Source organism: Perissodus microlepis, chromosome 18 (genome assembly GCF_051167445.1).
Source record: "Perissodus microlepis isolate ML-2025 ecotype Zambia chromosome 18, ASM5116744v1, whole genome shotgun sequence".
Classification (NCBI taxonomy): Eukaryota; Metazoa; Chordata; class Actinopteri; order Cichliformes; family Cichlidae; genus Perissodus; species Perissodus microlepis.
Window position 1 is genome coordinate 9,721,786 of NC_140478.1, and position 21,979 is coordinate 9,743,764.

The window sequence follows — 21,979 nt, forward strand, 5'->3', positions numbered from 1 at the left end:
GAAGAACAGAAGATTACAGAGGTAAAACTTTTTTTTAAAAATTACGATTAAGCACCATAATCACCGCTGGAGCTCGTGTGATCTCCTCACCACCCTTTCAGTCAAATGGAAGCGCAGCACTATAATTTAATGGCCATTACGCCTGGTACAGCTACAGACCCACCGCTGCATCTGTTTCAATAATTTTGTCATTCTTTCCCCAGTGAAGACGGCGGGTGCTTCAAAGCTGAAGTGACCACACGTGAGTTAAAGTTTCCTACTCGCTTGTGTTCTCCTCGAGGGGCTTGCCTGCACGCTACCCGCAAAAGCACTAAACTCCTTTAACTGCATTCAGATGGCAGTGTTTGTCCAAGGCCGTCACCGGCATCGGCGTGGAAGTGTGGCGAGGTTAATGATAGTGAGGGGCAGGGAAGTAGCTCCCCGCTCTGAGGTCACGGCAACCAGGCTGGCGGTCAGCAGAATGTGTGGTCTTGTAGCCCCGGATACACCTGTGCCCTTGGAAACTGAAAACGGAGACACCCCGGGTTTGATTGTGGCTTCAATTACATCTAGTGGTGAAGAAAAAAAGAAAACCTGACTCTTTGTCAAAACTTACGTCAAACGCCCACAAAAACTGGGCCGATGGTGTAACAGTATCACTGGACTTGACTCCCAATTTTGCAATAAGAACTCGATGGACCAATAAACAGCTTCTTTCTATCCCTGTACAATTGCACAACAATGTAGGACACTGTTGAAACTTAACTGTAACATCATAAAACTGTTGCCCAGTACACTTTTAAAAGATCAGCATTGGTCAACAATGGCACTGGCTCGTGTTGTTAGGAATCTGTACCTGGTTTGCCTGAACAATTTGCTACGCTGCTACGGCCTAGAGGGCCTTTTCTCATTGTCTTGACAGTCCCGGGGATGTAGCTGTCTGTTAGGACTCAACCAACGTCATCGAGTAACAAGTAAGCAGAGGAGAGGAGGCACAGGAAATACAGAGACAGGAAGCTGGTGTCACGGTCAGAGTCACCCATCATGGTCTGACAACACCCCCTCCCCATCCCAATCCTCCCTCAGACCAAAGCTTAGAGCACAGACGGAAATGGACACCACCACCCTGGGTGTTTATAATCTGATGTCGCCGTACAGTCTCCGCTGTCTGAGCAGTAATGTGCCGCATACAGTAAATTTTGAAGTGAAATACGCACAAAGAAAAAAACAGGCTCATGTGCATCAAAGCAAAGGGAAGTAATTAGTTCAAAAATGCTGGTTTAAAAACCACAGTGTGTTTAAATTCAGTAAAACCAAACTGGAAGACTGGCACTTTTAAATGCTTAAAACAACACGCTGCTAAGACCACCGATGAGAACAGACATTTTTTCACCCTTTGGTTACATTTGTTGGGCAGTTATATTAACTATAAACTGAGTTTTACCATTTAATAACTTTCCAGGCGCTTTGACCAGCTTTTAAACACGCTAAACTAAATGGTTTGGCCCCTTGTAAAGAACATGCAGTTATCCTGGCATTATTCTATAATAATGGAACATATAGCAGATCTGGTTTTGCCTCTTCCGCAGCAAGCAGAAGAATAAGTTCAGTACTTTCAAACCAGCCTTAAGCAATAAGGGCCCTGCTAAATGAACTCACACAGAGCTACACCTTACAAACGAGCCAATATCAACACAGCACTAAAATGAATGAAAAATGCATCTGGGTAATGTTTTAATCAGCCCAACCTAGTAGTATAAGAAGCTGTGTGTCTCAGGCAGTTTGATTAAGGTAAGGATATACAAGCAGGACAGCCCTTTCCATGGAATTCAGGCAATAAAGGTGCTCAGATGCAACAGGTAGTTCGCTAAAGTTGTTATGCAGCGAAGCAAACATTAACTTTTTTTTTCTCCTTTTTTATCAAGAGATCTATAAAACGATGATGCGTGCTGATATGCTACCACAGAACAGCTGTTGCTTTGCAAATGCGTCAATGTGGCTAAAAGTATTTTACATTTTCCGTAGACTGTGCAAATGCACAACCACACAGAAACAAAGAGCAATTATACACAGATATATGCAGGCTGGCAGGTCATCACAGGCCAGTCAAGCCATCATCACAAGTATCATGCCTTCAGTGAGCACGTTACAGAATATGTACCGTGATGGTAATAATTATAATTTTGCATTGCATACTATGAGATATATGTTACAATTATAATGTTTAACTTAAATCTTTTTTAATTATGGTTTTGCACAGTCTAATGATTGTTATTTCAGTGGGTAAAAAGAGATGTTGGCAAAATGAAGCATGCATGCAAGAGTTTGCTGTGCAATATGATTCTAGATGAAAGCACAGCACTATGTGCATGATAGCTTTTCACACTAATGAACTAATGGTTCTTTTGTGACTTGATAAAATCATCTTAATGACCTACTGTGCCCTTGATCAAATATCCAAATAGTTTTTTACCCCTGAAGTTAATTATCAAAAATGTGAATGTTTGTAGTGTTTTCAGGTATTTCATGCAGGAGGACAGGCTAATAGCTTTTAATAAAATCACAGTAATCGATAAATACATGTAGACAGTCCCAGGTAACTTCACACATGCGTTGTTGTCACATTTACATATATTAACATATGGCCCAGATTGTCCTACCTTGTTGGAGGCCATGTCACTGACAGACCGGTAGGTCTGGATGGTCTCCAACTGGTCCAGACACCAGTCCAGCTCCTCCATGGTTTCCATAGCCAGCTTCTGGTAGGACTCATCTGCCAAGAGACACATGGACATGTAATCAGGTCTGAGAGGATCCATGTCCATATTTGATCCTCCAGACACCATGCGTGGCGGTCCAAGTGTCCCAGAGTGGCTTGATCGTAAGGGGCACTGACATGCAGAACCTCCGGAAGACGCAGAGGAAGATGAGGAGGTGTGTACGCAGAGCTCCTTCATCTTGTTCCGCTCCACCACCTCCGAAAGTTCAGGGGAGTTGTTTTCTCAAACAAACAGTGGTTATGGTCACCGTTTGCCGACTCGCTCTGTCTTTCTGTCTCTCTGTAGCCTCATTCTCTGCGTACCCCCTCTTTCCCTCCCTCTTGTGCGTGCTGCAAACCCCCTCCCATTTCGTCTGGTTCCCCCACCCTTGCTCAACTTCTCCCTCTCTCTCATTAAATTATCCCCCTCTCAGTTCCACTCGTTTGAAGAAGTAGCTTGCAGACTAGGCAGTTTGCTGCCTCCTGCTGTTGGTGTGTCTGTGACCCCTGCCCATTTAAATGAATAGAAATGGTGTATACATGCATTTAGAGTAAAAAAAACACAAAAAACCCTAACTGCTTTTGGTGCAGGAGACACAATCATTTTAGCTTTTATTCCTGTCACTGTGATTACATCCAAACAAATGCATCTCTGTGAAATTTCATTAGAACTTTATAGACAATAGGAGCAGGAGGACGTCATCACTACTGCAAAGACAACTCATTTCCAACGACTTCCTTTCTGACATGCAGACCACTTCAAGGAACCCTGGTGAACTGCATCTACAGCAGCTCACAGCACACCACCATGCTTCACAAACTGGTTCTCTCCTCTCTGAACCTCTCTGAGGGAGGAAAAAAAAATTATATCAAACATCAAACTTGTGTTTGCACAAGCAACACGAGAGGCAAATTTTGACTCCCTGAATTGGGGGGAGTCCAGGCTAGGGCCACACTGTGAGCCAAAGAAACCAAAGCACTTCCTCTTTGGCTATGAACTCCCAGAAAACATGGAGTGGAATTAATGAATGGTGGAGTGACTGCTGAAGGCAATCATAGCTGTCGTTTGATGAAATAACTCTGTCGTTAGCAGCTATGACTCACATGTGGTAGGTGCACAGTGTTTAGAAGGAAAAGAGTGGTTTACAAGAAAATCACTGGGAAGCTCAAACATGAGGAAACATATTAAAAAGTATCACTGTTCAATATGCCAATGTTTCAACATATTTCTAGCTGGAGGGAGCGAACGCTAAACATCTGGATCTCCCCACCTTCCTTTTCTATGGAAAAGACTGATCTCTACTTCATAGCACTTCACACATGGAAGAAATTTACCCCATATGCTCAGCACAACAGGACAGCCAGCGTGCTGCTCCCCAATTTACGTCAATATAGTGGATCAAAGCACTTCAAAGCACAGTGATGGCATACAGATTTTGAACCACCAGTGCTGAACAAAGAACTTCAATGCAACCCCAGACAATGTAGCACAGTTAAAGGAAATAGTTCACCTTTGAAAGTAATCAGAACAACACCCGGGATTCTTTTGAATCACAAAAAAGTGAACTTTCAGCTGTTTAAGTTCACTCAAGGAAACTCATGCCACTGGCTCCTCATATTACACGACTGCTACCACTTGTGTCATTTTTCGGGTTAGACTAATTTTTATTTCCTTAAGTTCCTGGTTGGCTGATTCAAAGAAACTTTGGCTTCGATACGACGCATAACTGGATGTCAAGTTTTGCGGACCAGCCTATTCACAGACTCCACTGGCACGCAAGCCATGCAAAAGTCACTGACACAGAGCAGAAGTATAACATCAAAGCAGCTCATGCACAAGGCAGTGAGCTGTTGAAACTGGGTATACATCAGCGTGCGGCGGTCTTGGTCCATAGGGGCAGTAGACGTTGCCAAGAAGGTGTCACCACATCCTGCCCTCATTCCCTTAGAAGAGGGCGCATGCATATGCAGACATTTTAGCTGGGCACCTTGAAACATCAAAGGACTGGCTCATCTGCAAAGTCTGTATGATTGGGATTCGAGTCATTTTGAAGCTGGCAGCTTAATCACTGACAGAGTCCAGAACATATAAGAGTGAAACACTCAGACTACTGTAGAAAAGCTTGCTGGACCTTTGGCTTTTTGGGCTAAAACAGTGGCTGAAAAGTTACATTTTCTGGAGCCAAACTTCCCTTAGTTGGGCTGTATAACAATGACATATGAGTTGAAGTTCTAAATAAAACAAAGTTATGCACATGCACACGGTATGAGTAGAAGGAATGAACCTATCATCACCTTTGGTTGTTCATAAATACAGTGTTAAATGGGCTGACATTTCACAGTGTCACCAGTCAAAGGTGGCGTGACGCACATTCAGTCTGAGAAACCTGCTTCCAGACAGAGTGTGAGGTACTTTTCCAGCCTGTTTTTTCAGTGGATGTCTTTTTCTTTTTCTTTTTTTTCTTGGTGAGTTCTAATGCTTTGGCCATATGCTGGAGGCTGCAAAGAGGACAACAGACCTCAGTGTGCAGAGAGACCTCGTCTGCCTTCCCCTCTCCCCCTTTTTCCCCTCTATCTCTCCTCTGTAGGGCCACAAACCAGCTTCTGTAAGAGCCATCCACCACACTAACGAGCAGGGCTGCTCCCAAACCACCATTTCTGCCAAAACACCTTCCACTTACACCCCCGTCACACTGCACCTCTCTATGTTCTCAACCTACCCCCATAAGCTGTTTTTCCTCAGTGTCTGACTGAAGAATTGCAGTGTCTCAGCTCATACCAACAACTGCCGTGGACAGACCAAACACACACTTCAGTAAAAGTAGTACAAAAACAGCAAAATGACCCTATTAGGGTACATTTGTGTATGTATCATTGGGTTAGCATTATTATAGTAAGCAACATCGGGGTAGCATTTAAATGTGACAGCTTTAAATAGTATATATACAGAGCAGCTTCTCATTAAGAAGCACAACACTGAAAAACTACACAATATTTTTTATTGTAAATGTTTTTTATTTTCTTTTAAACTTGCTTTTCACAATGGCTTTCTGTGTGAGAGTGGCTTTATAAGTTGGCATTTTTTTATGCAGTATTTTGAGTTTTATAGCGAGGCTGACTTTAACACAGTGACTACAATGCCTTTAGTTGTGTTAATGTTCATTGCTAATTCACCAAACATTTGGAAAGTGCGGGAAAAGAAAGTTGATGGTCAACTCAAGACACCAATGGCTGACCTGTAAACAGGCCAAGGCTATCTGCATGTACGCAAACACACATTCCTCATAGTTGCCTCACAAAAGAGAAATGCACACTTTGACACAGTAACTTGCACGTATTCAGTCGTTTGTTATTGATTTTGCATTGCACGTGGGGCTAAGACAGGATGCGGGTCAATAATTTACCATTGTATCACCTCCAATGTACGTCAATTTGTTCAAAAGTGCGAGAGGGGCGGAAGACTTTGCAAATTCATGATTACTCTTGCAAAAGCCTTTGCTCTTCGTGTCAATCATTTGCATTATGCCATCTGCTTTGAACTCTGAACATTTTCTGATTTTAACACAAGGTAGTATATGAATAAAATGCAAAAACAGTGTTGCACATATTATACTCTCACAAATAACGTAATTTATCAATTTTATGACATTACAAGTTCAATATTCAATATTTTTAATTTCTATATATCGTGCATGCTTTTTAGATTTTAGCAAAGCATATTTAAGTTCATCATTCTGTATTTTATTTTCTTTAAGTTTAATTACTCATTGTGTTTCAAAATAATATATTTCATCATGCGTGTGTATATATAATTTTATCCTATCTATTGTTAAAAACCTTTACAAATAAAATTGTCATAGCCACAGAAAAATTATATTAGCATACTTTTACAAGTTACAATACAAATCTATTGTTTCCCTTGCTGTACTACAGGAATCCGGTCGTTAAGTCTGACGTCACTAGCCGTGTCTGGGCCTAAACTCCGCTGCAGGTCCATATATCAAATGATCACTATGGCATTACTGAGAGTTGAAAAACTGTCTAAAGTCTTTCATCTTTAATAAAATAATCAGCGTTCTGCTCTACCAGGTGTAACAATTGAGTTTAACATCCAGGCATCCATGAAAACGGAATTTATGACATTTAACGGAGTTAGAAGTTAGCAGGAAGTTAGCTTGCTAGCTTCTATCTAAATACAATATAGCATGTCCTGACTGCGGGGTTTTGGAAACAAATTAAAACGTACAGCTCTGTTATCACTTCCAACATAAATGAAGACAGAAAACTAAACAGCAGTGGCGTTTGTAGGGTTACTGAAGTTTGGCTAGCTGGTATATAATGATGTGCTACGTGACCGCTAGCGACACAGCTATGTTAGCATAATATAAACATGCTAACTTTTTTTCCACTCGATATAAGTTAACGTGAGGATTCTCGGTGGTCAGGAACAAATGTAATCGCATGGCAGGATGCTGTAAAAGGACCAAACTTCAGCCAGGAGAACAACTGAGATAATCCATCCACAATACGAGGTTAGTCATTCATATACTGCTGCATGGGCTGGGCTGTAGTTACATCCTAAGGTTTTAAAAACTGAGCTTAAATAAATGATTAGCGGTAATAAAAGCCGAGGGAGGTCAACAGTGATCACTGACTGTTTTAGGAGCTTTTTGAGATTAAATAGAAGAAAATACAAAACATTAAACATGTTAACAACACAAAAGCCATATTAAACACAGACTACTTTAGGCCCGGAAGTAGGATTCGTCACGTCATCACTTAACGACCGGATAAGTTGGTGTGCTATATGTGAGACAATTTTGTATAATGCTTTCCCTTTTAAGGTAGCATGAGATTTAAAGTGATGTGCAGTGGACAATCAGAGACGGTCCAACCCCCGAAACCACACCACTCTTGGTCTTCTCACAAACAAGCCTCAGGAATTGTGTCGCTTCATAGTTTACAGCTGTGAAATAATCTCATCGCCTATGAAAACAAAAGACTTGAAAACACACATGCACATACAAACACCTCATCAAGGCCTGTTTGACAGCTCATTCACAATGCACCATGGAGCTGTGTTGGCACGGGCCAGTTAGAGGGAAGGGCCGCAGGGAGGTTTATGACTGTGCTGACGTCAATGACATAATTCAAATACTTAACCAGGCTGCACGCTTCCAGCCCTCCGGATCCTCTCCCCTGGCTGTGAGCCTGGAAAACCTGAAATGGAATCCTGCTGTGGAGCAGAGTAACTGCTGCACACAAGAGTGAAGCAGACTGACCAGACTGAAAATGACAGGTCAGTTCTTCTGGCTCAGTTTGTGGTGTACTGTATGATTGTGTGTCCGTTCACTCAATAACTTTTTGCTAATAGGAGGAAATAAATGACATCATATTGATAACAAACATTAGAAATTAAGTACAACACCATTCCCCAAAAAGTTGTGACAGGTGTTAATAAAAACAGAATGCAACTATATGCAATTCTTTTGAACCCTATAATTAATTGGAATTAGTATGAAGACAGCATTTAGAGATTCTGCAAGTGTTTTAGACATGCAGTTTTGAAAAACATATTAAAAAACATACGCTCATTTTGAATTTGTTTCAAAAGTTTTTGGAAAACCTTTGAACAAGTGGGAAAAATGTGTTGCTGGCATCAACATCGAAATGAACAAACATTTGATATGGTGATATGAATGTTGTTTAAATGACTTGCAAATCACTGTATAAAGTTTTCATTTGCATTTTGCACTGTGCTCAAACCTCTTTGGGAAACAGGTTTGCATGACTCAATCCAATAGCCCATTAGCTAATCTGCCTCCTTAGTCACCAAAGCACCTTTTCAGGACTTGCAGGTGGATTTCCAGGTAGAGGACAATGGATATTGCTTCACATCATCATTACCAGTGCTCCAGAAATGGCAGATGAATACTTTTTTGAAAAAACAAACAAACAAACAAACAAACAAACAAACAAACAAACAAACAAAACAGAACAAAAAACTAAATCGTCAGAAGATAGCTGGTGGCTTTGGAATTAGGGTTTCGGAAATTAAACCCTTTATTTACTTTCCACATGCATGCAACCCAAGTCTCTTCAAACATGATTGGTTAACAAAATTCAGACTACAAGCAGTCTGCAAACACAACCCAGCAAGCGTCCTGCACCAAAAACCTTCCCCCTTGCCCACAAATTCTGCATATTCATACTGATTAAGTTTGCTATGATGAAAGTTTAAGTAATCTGATCAATTAGAAGATGTTGGCAACATTGCTAAAATCCTAATCTTTACAGAACTGCTTAAGTTCACTGCTTCGTGCAGGCATTCGTTTATACATAGCTCTCTTAAGGTTCCTCCATGGCATTAGATTGATGCCTGAAATCTGCACCAGTTCAGTACCTTGACTCTTTACATTTTCAACCATTCTGTTGTAGATTTCCTGCTGTGCTTGGGCTCACCATCCCATTACATGACCCAAGCTTTAGTAATAAAGCTTTAGCTATAGACAGATGGCATCACATTTGACTCTTTGAATTCATTGGTAACAAAGAGGTCATATTTGACTTAATGACTACAAGGTACCCAGGTCCTGTGGCTGCAAAGCAAATCCAAATCATCATCCCTCACTGCAGAATGATGGACTTTGATGAACTGCAACAACAGCTTCTCTAAGCTAGTTTCTTTCCTGCTTTCTATTGTGTTAAGAGACCTAGATGCACCAGAGCAGCAAGCTACTAAAACTTCTGCTTTGATAGAGGTGCTCACATTTGCTGATGATCCATTAATGAAGTGCATTTTCCATTGTATGACATGCCACACTGTGTTGTTGTTCAAATTGACAGCATAATAAGCTATGAGGAACAGATAAGTTTTCATTATGCCCCGACAGGCAAAAGCGTAGAACTTTAAAAAAAACAACAAAAAAAAAAACATGACTGTACAAGCACGTGCGGACAGCAACTCTCGCCCTGAGGTTTAAAGGGAAATAACAACCTATTCTTCCTTTTTAGACTGTCAGAATAACTCGTTTCAGTTAGGTCTGTCATCACTTTTCTTCCACGGCATGTTTACTAAAAGTCACAAAAGAAAAATGAGTAATGCTCATTGTGTTGGACCACACACCCTGCAGGTTACGCACAAAGTCACATGACCGTTTAGTTCCAAAGTAAAAAATGTGTATGTCTCAGTGCAGCGATCTGCTATGCTGAACTGATTTTCCTGGTTGGAAATGCATCATATTCTTGGAAACAGGTTCACTGAGCCACTGAACTATGCATCTCACAATGAAAGACCATCATTTTCTTACTGGCAATAACACATAAGAGGAAAAACAAGCACTTCAAATAAATGCTACTCTCGACTGCTCCCTTGTCACATGGGGTTGCAACATCGGGTGGCTTTGCATGTTTGATTTGGCAGAGTTTTATGCCGGATACGCTTACTGACGCAACTTCAAAAGACAATGGCATATTTCACTGATTTAACTCTTGGGTCCAATGGCTCTGTCATGGAATCCTTACACAGTGGTGTTACACTGTTTGCTGTCACTGAATGCAGAAAACACCCTTATTGCAACAGTACAGCTACATACTTCAGATATAGTACTGTATCTTATCCTTGAGCAATAGACTTTCAGCAAGACAATGCTAAACCCCAAATTGCATGTATAACAAGAGGATGGCTTCATACTGGAAGAATCCAGATGCTGAACTAGCCTGCCTCCAATCCTGTTCAGCAGCTATAATCAGACAAGAATGGGTAAACATTCCCCAACCAAAAGCCCAGAAACTCATCTACTCACTTCCCAGACATTGCTGTTAAAAAGAGAGACGATGCTACACGGTGGTAAAAATTAAATTTTTTGTCTATATTCTATTTGAATAAAATAAAATTTGAATAAAATGTGGGTTTATGAGATTTTCAAATCGATGCATCCTATTTATATTTAAAATTTACATAGCGCCCCAACTTTTTTGGAAATGGGGCTGTATATTTGGTCAAGCCACATGTTACGTTGTTGTTTTCAATTTTTTTTCTGACAAAATTCTTATATTTAACACAAATAAAATTAAGTAAATGTTGACAGTGTAACTTAAATCTAGTTGCAACTTTTCTCAGCGGTGACTTTGAAGGTCTGAAACTTGTTTTTAAACAATGTGATGTATAAAACCTTGATGTAACAGTATAAAGAGCGAAATAGGCGGTAACCACCAATGTGGTTCTGTTTGAAGAAAGCCAAACCTATCTCCCCTAAAGCACCTAGCTGGTTTAAATAATACAAAACACAAAGGTATCAAAAAGCTACAATAACATTAAAAGCATGATATATTTTATAAGAGATCTTATTTATACCAGGGATCTGTATGAGAAAAGAAAGAAAGAAAACTGCTAGTGTGTGATTTCCTTTTACTTTAGTTTTAACTTCTTTTTTCTTTTAATTTCTTTCAGTGAAAAGGATAAAAGTGTAACAGAAGATGGAAAATGTAGCATGAAATCTTGGCTACTTTGTTATTCTGCATATTAATAAGTGAGCTGTGAGCTCTGTGGATAGCCAAGCTTGGGTTTTGGGTTTTTTTTGGTCTTTTTTCACTAAGCTGACCTGCTGCCCATGTTGGCCTCAAATTTAACATGTAGATATGAAATGGATAGTCGACGTTCTTAGGAAAATAGCAAATGTATTGTTATACAGTAGTTCTTTTTACTACTGTGTGTGCTTCTAGTGTAAACAAGATCACTTTTGATTTGAAAGTGGGAAGTCAAGTAAAAATTGCTAGGTCCAATATTACACTTCATTTAAAAACACACACACATCAAGCAAAACAGTAGAATTTCATCACAAATTAAGCGGGAACGCATATATAGTTTTCCCTCTTGGGGCCAAGTCTAAAGCTAACTAGGAGTAGCCTTCTTTGAACAAGGATTTCTTAAAGATTAATTTCTGAGGGCGCTGTGTAATGATTAATATCTGAAAACAGTCTAGCGAGCATTTCCTCATGAGGCCATTACGAGGTTTTACAGCTCTCTCGGACACATGACTAACCCCAGAGTTCATACCATCTGTGTTTGGTTAATGCCAGTAATAATCGCTGCAGATTAATCATCAGGCCTTGACTGTCAAAGACGTCATAATAAAGCAACTTCTCAAAAGTGCTATTTATCAGGCATGATATAGAGCAAAGCCTGTAATCTGAATCAGTAGGGGAAGAGTGAGCTCTTTGTTGCTCGCTGAGCTCACGAGACTGTGTGCGATGGGGCCAGTTTGGCTAGCGAACCATAAATTGCAAACTCATAAGGGGGAAAACTTCAATCCCGTCACGTTTCTGGAGTAAGTCGAACAGCGCAAACAGCCTGCAGTGACGCATTTGCAGCTGAGCTGATTTTTAGTATACCCCCTGCTTCTTGTTTTCTACTCATTATGCCCCTTCACCCACTGGCTGTGGTCACGGTTGTGCTCTTCTTGTTTATTTCACCGAATTTGATATGCTACTCCCATACTGCCAGATGATTATCTCTCTCTCTCTTTGACCTTTACTGTGTTTTCATTCTTTTGTATCTCACTCCCAGCAACAATCTGGTAGCTCTCTTGATATGTCTTGATGCCAATGTGTGCATGTGTCACCACATCATCTTCTGTCTTGATTTTTATTGTCTTTCCCCGTGTCCGTCTATACTCCCTTTATAGAGCTGTCCAGAGTGTATAAGTGCGCGCTCATTTATGCTGAGCTCATGCCCAAAAAGACGCAGGTACTCTTTCTTTTCCACTACTGGGGATTTTGCCAGACTAAAAACACAGAGGGAAAACAGGAAAAATCTGTTCTCCTTTTCCGGTCAAAGAGTCAAGGAAAACGGGACAGAAAGCAGCACAAGGGAGGATATGATGGCATCTTTCATTGTGATATTGTTAATTGTTGTAGCTGCGTACTGAACAAACTCAACCGTCACCATTAGTTAGTGGCAGGTGTACTCCATTTTCTCTATACGCTCAGAGAAAGCTGAGAGCAGCAAGATTCCCTGGTAGGACCAGAAATACAGTATATAAACCTCCGAGCTCTGAGTCTCAGAGGCTTCAAATTTGTTTTTCTTGTTTTATCTTCCTCATGCGTCATAATGGAAGCCAGTGAGATAGTTTCACTCTGCACTGATTACTTGGAGGTCATGGTTTGTGAGAAATGTGGAGGAGGAAGGACAATAAGAGACTCACAGTTGTGTTGTATTTTTCCTGCTGTGGGACACTCCTCGCAGCCCATCTGTGCTGATAGGAAGTCGAGCACCCATGTGTGTAGGCCATGCTGACGTCAATTGGACTTGAAGAACCAGTGCAGCAAGAACCAATATCGACACCTCCCTCCTCTTTTTCTTTCACTTGTTGCCTTCTACCTAATTTGAATCTAAACCAGTAGGTGCTTCTGTTGTTCTCACACTTTTGTTTTTCCATGGTGCCTCCATAATGACACTTCACGGGAATTTTGCACATTACTAAGTCACAGTTTCCTCCTTGAATAACTCAAAGGCCTGCTGCTTATATTTGCATTTGTGAAAAGAGTCAAAGATAACATTTTATCCTGGCTGGGAAAACATCTAACTCAGTACTTTTATGGAAATTTAAAAGAGGAACTATATTTCCTCATGTAAATGTGTGTTGTGTGCAAAGGGACAATCTATTTGAACACTGCAGAGGCGTGAAATAAGCAATCCACTGTATGCCACTTCCATTTCACGTGTTTGAAACCTAAACTATTATTTTTGCTAACAGCTGTGCAGACTTCAGTTGCATGCAAGAATCCCCATCTGTGTACATGCATTACAGCACATGCATTGGAGAACAATTGGACATCACCGGCTGTTCCATTTGTTTTCTTTGCTTTTTTTCAGTTCAGCATCTTTCTTTTTTGGCTCATTCAAAACTTTAACTGAGCATCATTCTGCTCAAGCATCAAAACCTGCAATTTGTAATCTCAGAAATTGCAAAAGCCATATAAACAGCACAGACAGTTACCACTGTATGTGTGTTGCAGGGTGCAACATTTCCCAGAATCATTCATTCTGATAAGGGTGATAATGAACTCCCTTTTCTTTCTTTAACAGAAGGCTTAATCACTCACCTGACAGGCATACTTTGGTGACATGGGGCTGATTTGTAGCGGGAGACCTCCTGCAACAGAGAAATAATTAACAAAGTTTTAGAAATTAGGAGCCTGGAAACATTCTTCCATCATTTATTTATTTCATTTGGTTCCAGTTGGTCTTTGTTGCCATAGGATAAACACAAAACAGCTCCCTTGGTTCTCTGAACAGGTCTCAGGCTTGCAGTGACCCTTTTCTCTGAGGTCAGATTGACTCAGTGTGCACCTCTGGCAAATGTGATGCAACTACAACCACTGACCCAATTCAGTGATCACTGGAAACCTGCGAGCACTTCCATGTAAAAGATGATGTTAGTGCCTCTCATAACAAAAAATAGAATTGAAATGTCACTGTGTCCAGTTTTGTGTCACCAGCAAAAGGCTCTTGAGATATGTGAATCTCAGCATTATAAAAGTTTCTGAAGCTTTGGTGCCCCCAAGTGGAGCATGCTGGCATCTCCAACCACTGTCAAAACAGACACTTATGAGCCACAACATTAAAACTACCGACAGGTAAAGTGACAAACACTGATTATCTTCTTATCTGGTGCCTTCTATAAAACAACACATAATCCATAAAAAATAAATATTAAATTGTGGATCATAAAAACTCTAAGTACAGAAACTAATAATGATCCCACTTACTTATTAGATACACACTGTACATTTGTCAAAGTGGTGAAGTTGTTCCTAACTGTCCGAAGACTTGCCAGAACCTAAAGAGAAGATCAAAACACTGACGTAAGAGAAAGAATGTGCAAAAAGTAAAAGTGAAATTTAAAACAAGACATTTTGCATGAAAATAAAATAGTGTGAAAAATGTTTAAGGACTATAACTTACCTCTCACAGGAGAGCATGGAGAATAACCTTTGCTATTGACCATGTGTTTAAAAGAGAAGTGTTTTAAAGACTTGTGATTCTTTTATTTTATGACTAGTTTGGGGCAAATTACTGTTTTTAATAATGTAATTAAATAATATAGCACTAAATATCTCTATATTATTTATACATTTCTATACTGTTTGTCTGAAAAGGTTTCTGCAATGAAGCTGAAATCCGAGTGTATTCTTCTGCCATGCCGATGTTGTTATATATCCTCATTGTCAATTGTGGGCAAAGAGTTCAATATGGCGCCATGGGACATTTAGATTAAAAAGTTATTGTGAGAAATTGTGTTTTATAGTCTGAGATAATTGATGCTCTTTGTACTTGATCTATGGAGCTATGACAAGCTCTTACCTGGGCAAACGGTGTCACAATCAAGTCTTCTCCATGTCTGAAAAATGAGAGTAATGAAAGGAAAGCCTGTTACACAAGCAGACAAACAAATAGCTAACTGTAATGTGACAATGCTGTGATTAAAACCACTCACAATTCTCCAACGATGGAAGAATTTCGGGATAAGGATTTTGGTGATAGCTCATAGTCGCTGTCAGAGCGGTACAGGAAGGACTCCCGCCGCTGGCCGTAAGCTGCCAAATTGGGATGAAGAACCAGACCTGAACCTGGGGATGCCTGAGGGTCTGATGGGCTGCAGCACACTGATGGGCCATTCTCCCCTTCAAAACTAAAAGAAAGTTTAAAAAAAAAACAATCGGGGGGGAGAGAAGAAAATATCAGGATGTGATTCATTACAACGCAAAGCAAGTTCTTAAATCTATTAGTTTTAAAAGCATAAGCCAAAGTCTGATTGATCATCAATCTTGTCATTTAGATTTAACTTTTAAATCATCATCGTCATCTTGAAAATACCTTCTGTAATCTACCTGTAAGTACTGGCTTGCACAACATGTTGACAAATCCTATCCAGGAAGTAGATTATTGCATAAATCCTAAAAAAATTACTCATCCATTCATCCACAGCTGAAAAAAACAACTATAACACTCATTAAATAAGTATGCTTCACTGTCTGTACAAGCAGGGCTGGTTTTACTGTAATCTGCGCGTCTGGTTTGTTTCTTACGGGAACACTGTCCATGACAGTTCCATTCAAACCCAGAACACTGTCCATGACAGTTCCATTCAAACCCAGCAGTTAGGAAATGACATACAAAGAGTGACCAGCTGCCTGATGTGTGATTCAAGGCACATTTTTGCTTTTTTACTAACTACGTTTTCTTTTACAGTAACTGATGCACTCACAAGCATCTGCCTACATCTTGATTACCTTCCCTCATTGTTTAAGATGAATGTATTTGAACACTAAAACTGAACTAATGATAATAAACAAATTTAAAAGGAAGACAATACAATATTGTAGAATTTATGGCTTTTCTTAGCATGTGATGCTTACAACCTTGATGCCATCTAAAAAATTCATATATATTAAAATTGTTTTTAAAATTGACAAGCAGAAATCAGAAAGAGCAACCAGAGAACTCATGCTCAGAGCAAAAATAAACCAACATGCTAACTGCTAAATGCAGCTTTCCTCCATAGTTGTTTGATCAATAAAAACCACCACAGATGCACACAGAGACATAATCTGTTTGTCACCACAGAGTTTATGTAGAGGACCGGGACGAGCTATTGTGTAACCAGATGATTGGGTCAGATGGACAGGAGTTTAGAGGTGCAAGGTCAAACTGTCAGTGCCCAGCAGGAATAGCAGATGCCACAAACCACGAAATGGAAAAATAACTCAGAATCCTTAGCTTGATTACCATTTACATACAAAAATGGGTACTTCATTTTATTAGAAGTGCCACTTCATGTTTTCTCCACGTTAAAGCCCGCCTCTTTAATTTCTCCTACATGTGGGATTAACTAGGCGCGTGTCCCACTGAGACAGTCCCACACCTCTGCCAGAGAAGCTCAGATTAATGTGAGAACTCTGATTACACACATGCAGGACGACCAGTGTCATCTGTGTTGTGCTTTGCGTCATTCAGTTTCAGCAAACAACATATTTTAACTACAGCGATCTAATCCCACAGTGTGAAACCAATCAAGAACTTTCAGTAAATATGCAGTACAGTGGAAATGAAAAGTAAGGTTAAAAGAAAAAGAGCATCATGTTAAAATCTACCAGTGAAGTTATTTTTCTAAAATATTGACATGTAGAGTGAAAAAAGGACTCATATACATGTATAAAATACTCAGTGCAATAAAAAAAAGGAGAAAACTACTGAAACATCACCTTGGAGCTGAGAGGTGTGCTCTGTTGACAACTTCCTCACTGAAGTCAAAATGTCCAGCTCTGCACCTAGGAGACCTTCGAAACATTTTTCTCCCTCTTCAAGGTCCACATCGAGCAACATAAAACAGTGACACTGTCTGCTCACTCATACATACACACACACATTTGCAGCCTCCCCTTTCTGTCCAGTAGCAGCCCACGTGCTGGAATAACGTAGGCTTGGCAGATGCTAACATGCAGATCTGGGCTGAAGCGCAGGAAAAACGCACCAGCAGTCGCTCTGTTTATCTGGCCGCCTGTCCTTTATCCCTCTGTATTAAAACACAGCGCCGACAAGACTTTACAGTGGGACGTCGCGATTAAGTTGAAAATCCAGATCCTCATTTATTTGCCAACTTTGGAGATTATAGTTAATATGCATTTAATGTACACTGTATATATTTCCCCAGATGAGAAAAAAAACATCTGTGTGTTAAGAGACAGTACAGTGACTGTGTGGTGTAAAATAAAGAGGAAAACTTGCAGGAGGTGATGTGTTATTAAAGCTGCAATATGGCTAAAACTATTACTGTGCTCTTCTTCTGATAGCAGACAATGTATTATTAGAAATTCTCTGGTACTTAGTTACTATTTATAAAACTCAATGTCCATAGCAGTAATTGATTTCTGTGATTAGGCTGAAGGTCTGTTGACTTGGTTGACATGTGGAAGACTGAGGAGAACCAGAGCTTAAGTAAAAGCCTTCCACATACAGTATATACAGCGGGGTCACAGTTCCACGTAGGCCTGGAAATCGTCAGGAAATCTGATGTTTGGATTAACATTTAAAACCACCAGAGATTATGAGGGGTACAATGAATTTTACAGACTACTAATCAACTCAAAGATAATTTATGACAGAATTTATGATCTGACCACAATGTCAGATTTTAACTTGCATGTCACTGCCTGGTACAGCAAAACATTGCTCACTAAGCAGCCCTGTGGTAGTGGGACTTGGATCATAAGTAGGTGAAAGTGTCAAATTACTTTTCTAGTTGCATGATAACCAGATGTATCTAAAGAACAACCAGACAGGCCAGAAGTAGTCACGCTATCAGCAGATTGATATGTTTTTTCACTTAGACATGAAAGTTACAAATTAATTTTATCAAAGACAGAGGGTCCCAAATAGAAAATAGAAAAAAAAAGTACTGTCAAAAGATGGCCTGACGCTAAAAAAAAAACAGGGCTAAACTCTTTGGACTGGATTAAATCATTACCAATGTTTCACAACTGACGATTGAGGAAAAACAAATCCTGTTTCCTGATGAATTCAAGTTTGTGGCATTAACAGAAGGATTTATTTAAGAAGGGAAACAAAGGAGAGAATCGTGCCGTAGTCTATAAAAACAACATGGGCTAGCCACACACATTAATTTAAGTACATCCCAGAGGAGAAAGTCCCAGCACGCTGCTTTGCTCAGCATGTACTTTTAAAAATATTTTAAGAACTAAAACATTTGTGATGAAATCACGCCCCAAGGGTGAATTTCATCATCTGAGTATTTCAACACTCTGTACGTACAGCACAGGGATGCCTGCCAATCGCTTTGGTCCTGGAATCACAAATGGCTTTCCAGAGATGTCTCACACTTTTATCGTAATAAAGTGTTTGCTGTGTTTTTTATTGCAAGCTCGCAGTGACAACCCCATGATATTGGGCTATATGAATAAACTTTACCTTATGTAAGGTATGACATAAAGGGGACTGTTTCCTGTTAATATCTTTTTTTATGTGTTATTTCAGGGTCTTTTTCCAAGGCATCTTTCCACACCAATGAGTTATTTTTTAAAAATGAGTCCCCTGAGCTCTAACTCATCCTGGAGCAGGGACATTTTTGACAACCTGAAATAAACTACTTCTAAACAAGGGTCCGCCTGAGTTACTAAATAAATCCACAATCACGACTACCTACTGTAGCTCTTCAAAAACACAATACAGCTGACAAGCAAACCCACTACTTGGGTTTCAATCCTCTATTTTATTTATTTAATTCTCTCTTTAACACCCTCAAAAGAATATCCTTACCATGCGCTGGCTACAGTGAAGCGTCTGTATCGATGAAGACGTCTGATCGTTGCCTGCTTGCCTGAGGATCTTGGTGAGAGTTTCTGGCCAGAATGACTAGAAGTAACACTGCAACAGTCTGCCTGGCCCAACCCGACCCCTTTGAATTCTATACTAGTTTCCATTAAAGAGTCCGCTTTACAACCAAGTCTGATGCCGGACAAGACTGCACTAAAATATTCACTCGCAAACTCAAATAAATATGTCTGAACGTATGATTTATTTTTATTGGTTGATATTATCCAGACAATCCTCCACTGCATTATTCATAATGCTAATCAATATGAACAGAAGCCTTATCAACAAGCTGACTGGCTACTCAAAAGCAGCTGGAAAACAAAGCAAAAAGTTATGGGGCGTCTCCAGTGTTGTGCAATAAACAGAGCAAAAGTTTCTCTGCTCCTGACCTGTAATCCAGATAAATCCAACCCATGTTTTTCAAAAGCACGAGGACATAGTATAAGCCTGATACAGATGAAAGCAACAAAAAATACGGACACCAGATAAAATAGATTCAAAAGATCTCAAAAAGCGAAAGTAGTTTGTTGGGATGAATTATAATTGCTCAACGAAATAATACATACGGGAAACTGCTATTCAGCAACTTCAAGTGTTTGCATGTTCTTCCCGTGTCTGTGTGGGTTATTCTGGGGAACTCTGGCTTCCTCCCGCATTCAGTAGACATGAATCTTAGTTTGACTGGTGATTCTAAATTTGCCGTAACGTGAATGCGTTGTCTGCCTCTTTGTGTTGGCACTGCGATAGACACATGAGCTGTCGAGTATGTACCCCGTCTTTCACCCAAAAAAATTCATAAATGCCAACTTTGTTGCTTGCTTGCAAATCTAATGTTAGATCTAGATGGGAGAAAACACCGGCCTCCCGCTGTTACCCGGTACACAAGCTGTGCTGCTTTTCTCAAATTACTACATTATTACTGCAGCACAACAAAAGCACAAACGCAGAGAAGTACATGGAAAAAAAAAATTGCTCAAACGTGCGCAGCATCGGTGCCGCCTTATAAAGCGTTTGAGCGTGTCAGTGTGTTTATCACAGCCTCACCTGTCAGGGTCAGCCTGTGTGATGTCAATGCGAGGCAGAGAGGCGATGGGCAGGCTCGTGGGTCTGCTATGGGTTACGGGATCTTCTTCTGGTGTTAGCGGCCTTCCCCTTTCCCTCTCCTTCTCTGCCTGTCGCCATGACAACGGAGGCAGCTGCAGATTGCCAGAAAACCGCCTGTGGACTTTGAACACCTCCACCCCGAGAGTGTTGCCTGCAGAAAACTGTCCCACAGGAGGCTCCTTATTTTCCTGACAGAAAGGAGATAATGAATGTTTAGCTTTGATACGAAATTGTCTCAGAAAAAGAAAATCAGTAAGTGTTAAAGGAGTAAAAATGTGCATAGCACATAACAAATGCTATAAATAAGAGGATAAAATGTAAAACCATGGGGAAAAAAACGTGATTTAAAAAATAAAAATGGATGGATGAAATTAACACCTTGAAGTTTTATGCATTCACAGGCCAGTGAAACTCTACTTCACATCCATGTCTTACCTTTCTATGTAAATATCCTTCTTATTAGACATTTGTTTGAACTTTTGTCAAAATTTGCACATGTAGTGTGAGTTGTAGCAAAAAATATATTTTGTGACCTCTGACCACTAAATTATAATCGCATCATCCTTCAGCCAACAAACATTTGCACTTAATTCATGTGAATTCAGGCCTTAGGTTTTTTTGGTCAACTGCAAAACCTAAAGCTTCCAGCTATGGTTGGAAATGCAAAAATCAATAAATAATAATAAATAAAAAGTGCCAGCTGATATGTCGATGAAGCTGTGCAGAGTGTAAATATTGTATGTTTAGTGCGCCTTCTTTAGCATGAAGGTTCCTGTATGGATCACAGAGTGATTCATTGAAATGATGGGTTGTAAACAAGTCAGCGTACTGAGGAAACAGAAATGGGCTGCCAGAGCTCATTCTGCATATATCAAACAATTTATGTTCACAGCATGCAAGAAGAAATTAAACACGTCAAAGATTTCATGCAGACAAGCAGCATATGAAGCACAATAACAATGAGAGGGGGAAAGGACGGGGACTGAAGAATTCCTAGAATGGGTCTGAGGCTATCGAGAAATGATTTGGTTTTTTATGTCAATGTGGCCACAGGAGGCTAGACAGACAAGAAGAGTGAGAAATACAGAAGCTGACAGCTAGTGTGAAAAGGAAAGAGTGCGAAGCTACAGTCTAACCTCCCTGTGATCCAGACAGAAAGCTTACCACTGTTTAACAACAACAACAAGGCTCTTTAACCCAGTCAGTATCTGATATCTGAGGCAAATACTCTTATGTTGCCCTGCAGTGTTATTTCTAATGTAAACACTTCATATACACAACAGTCCTAGTATAGATTTTTTAAGAGAGCTGTGAACACATGGAACAACTTGAAAAATGAACTTAGTGCTCTCTAGTGGACAAACCACGCAATGATTCATTCAAATAAACCTATTTCACAGACACCATTTAGAAATGAAACTGGGGTTTAAAAAGTAGTGAGGGCCAGAACTGTTTGTTTTAATGTATCACATTTAAATTACAGCACTTCTGATCCAATGACCCAAAGAAAAGGCTACACTTCTGCAGAAACCAAGTCCTAGAGTTGCAATATAATGAAAACCAGAAACTGTAATAAATTTATTCTGTACACTTCCCCATTCTGAAATATAGAAGACGGATGCTGAAATAAAAATAACAAAATACATAATTATTCCTTTGAAATTAAAACAGCACAAAGTAAAAGTTACTTACTCGATTGCTGTGGTTCTGATTCACTACTCATGCCTAAACCAATCAAATAT

General features: G+C 39.9%; 1 protein-coding gene across 1 annotated transcript in view; it reads right to left on the minus strand.

Moving 5' to 3' along the window:
• Positions 1–21,979, minus strand: part of LOC146367255 (3',5'-cyclic-AMP phosphodiesterase 4B-like) — a 47,519-nt gene that overhangs the window by 9,614 nt on the left and 15,926 nt on the right. The window contains exons 4-9 of the mRNA XM_084911532.1: positions 20,178–20,425; positions 15,238–15,432; positions 15,105–15,141; positions 14,510–14,580; positions 13,844–13,893; positions 2,640–2,752 (exon numbers count right to left, since the gene is read on the minus strand). Of these exons, the coding sequence (XP_084767658.1) occupies positions 2,640–2,752; positions 13,844–13,893; positions 14,510–14,580; positions 15,105–15,141; positions 15,238–15,432; positions 20,178–20,425 (714 nt within the window). The remainder of the gene's footprint in view (positions 1–2,639; positions 2,753–13,843; positions 13,894–14,509; positions 14,581–15,104; positions 15,142–15,237; positions 15,433–20,177; positions 20,426–21,979) is intronic.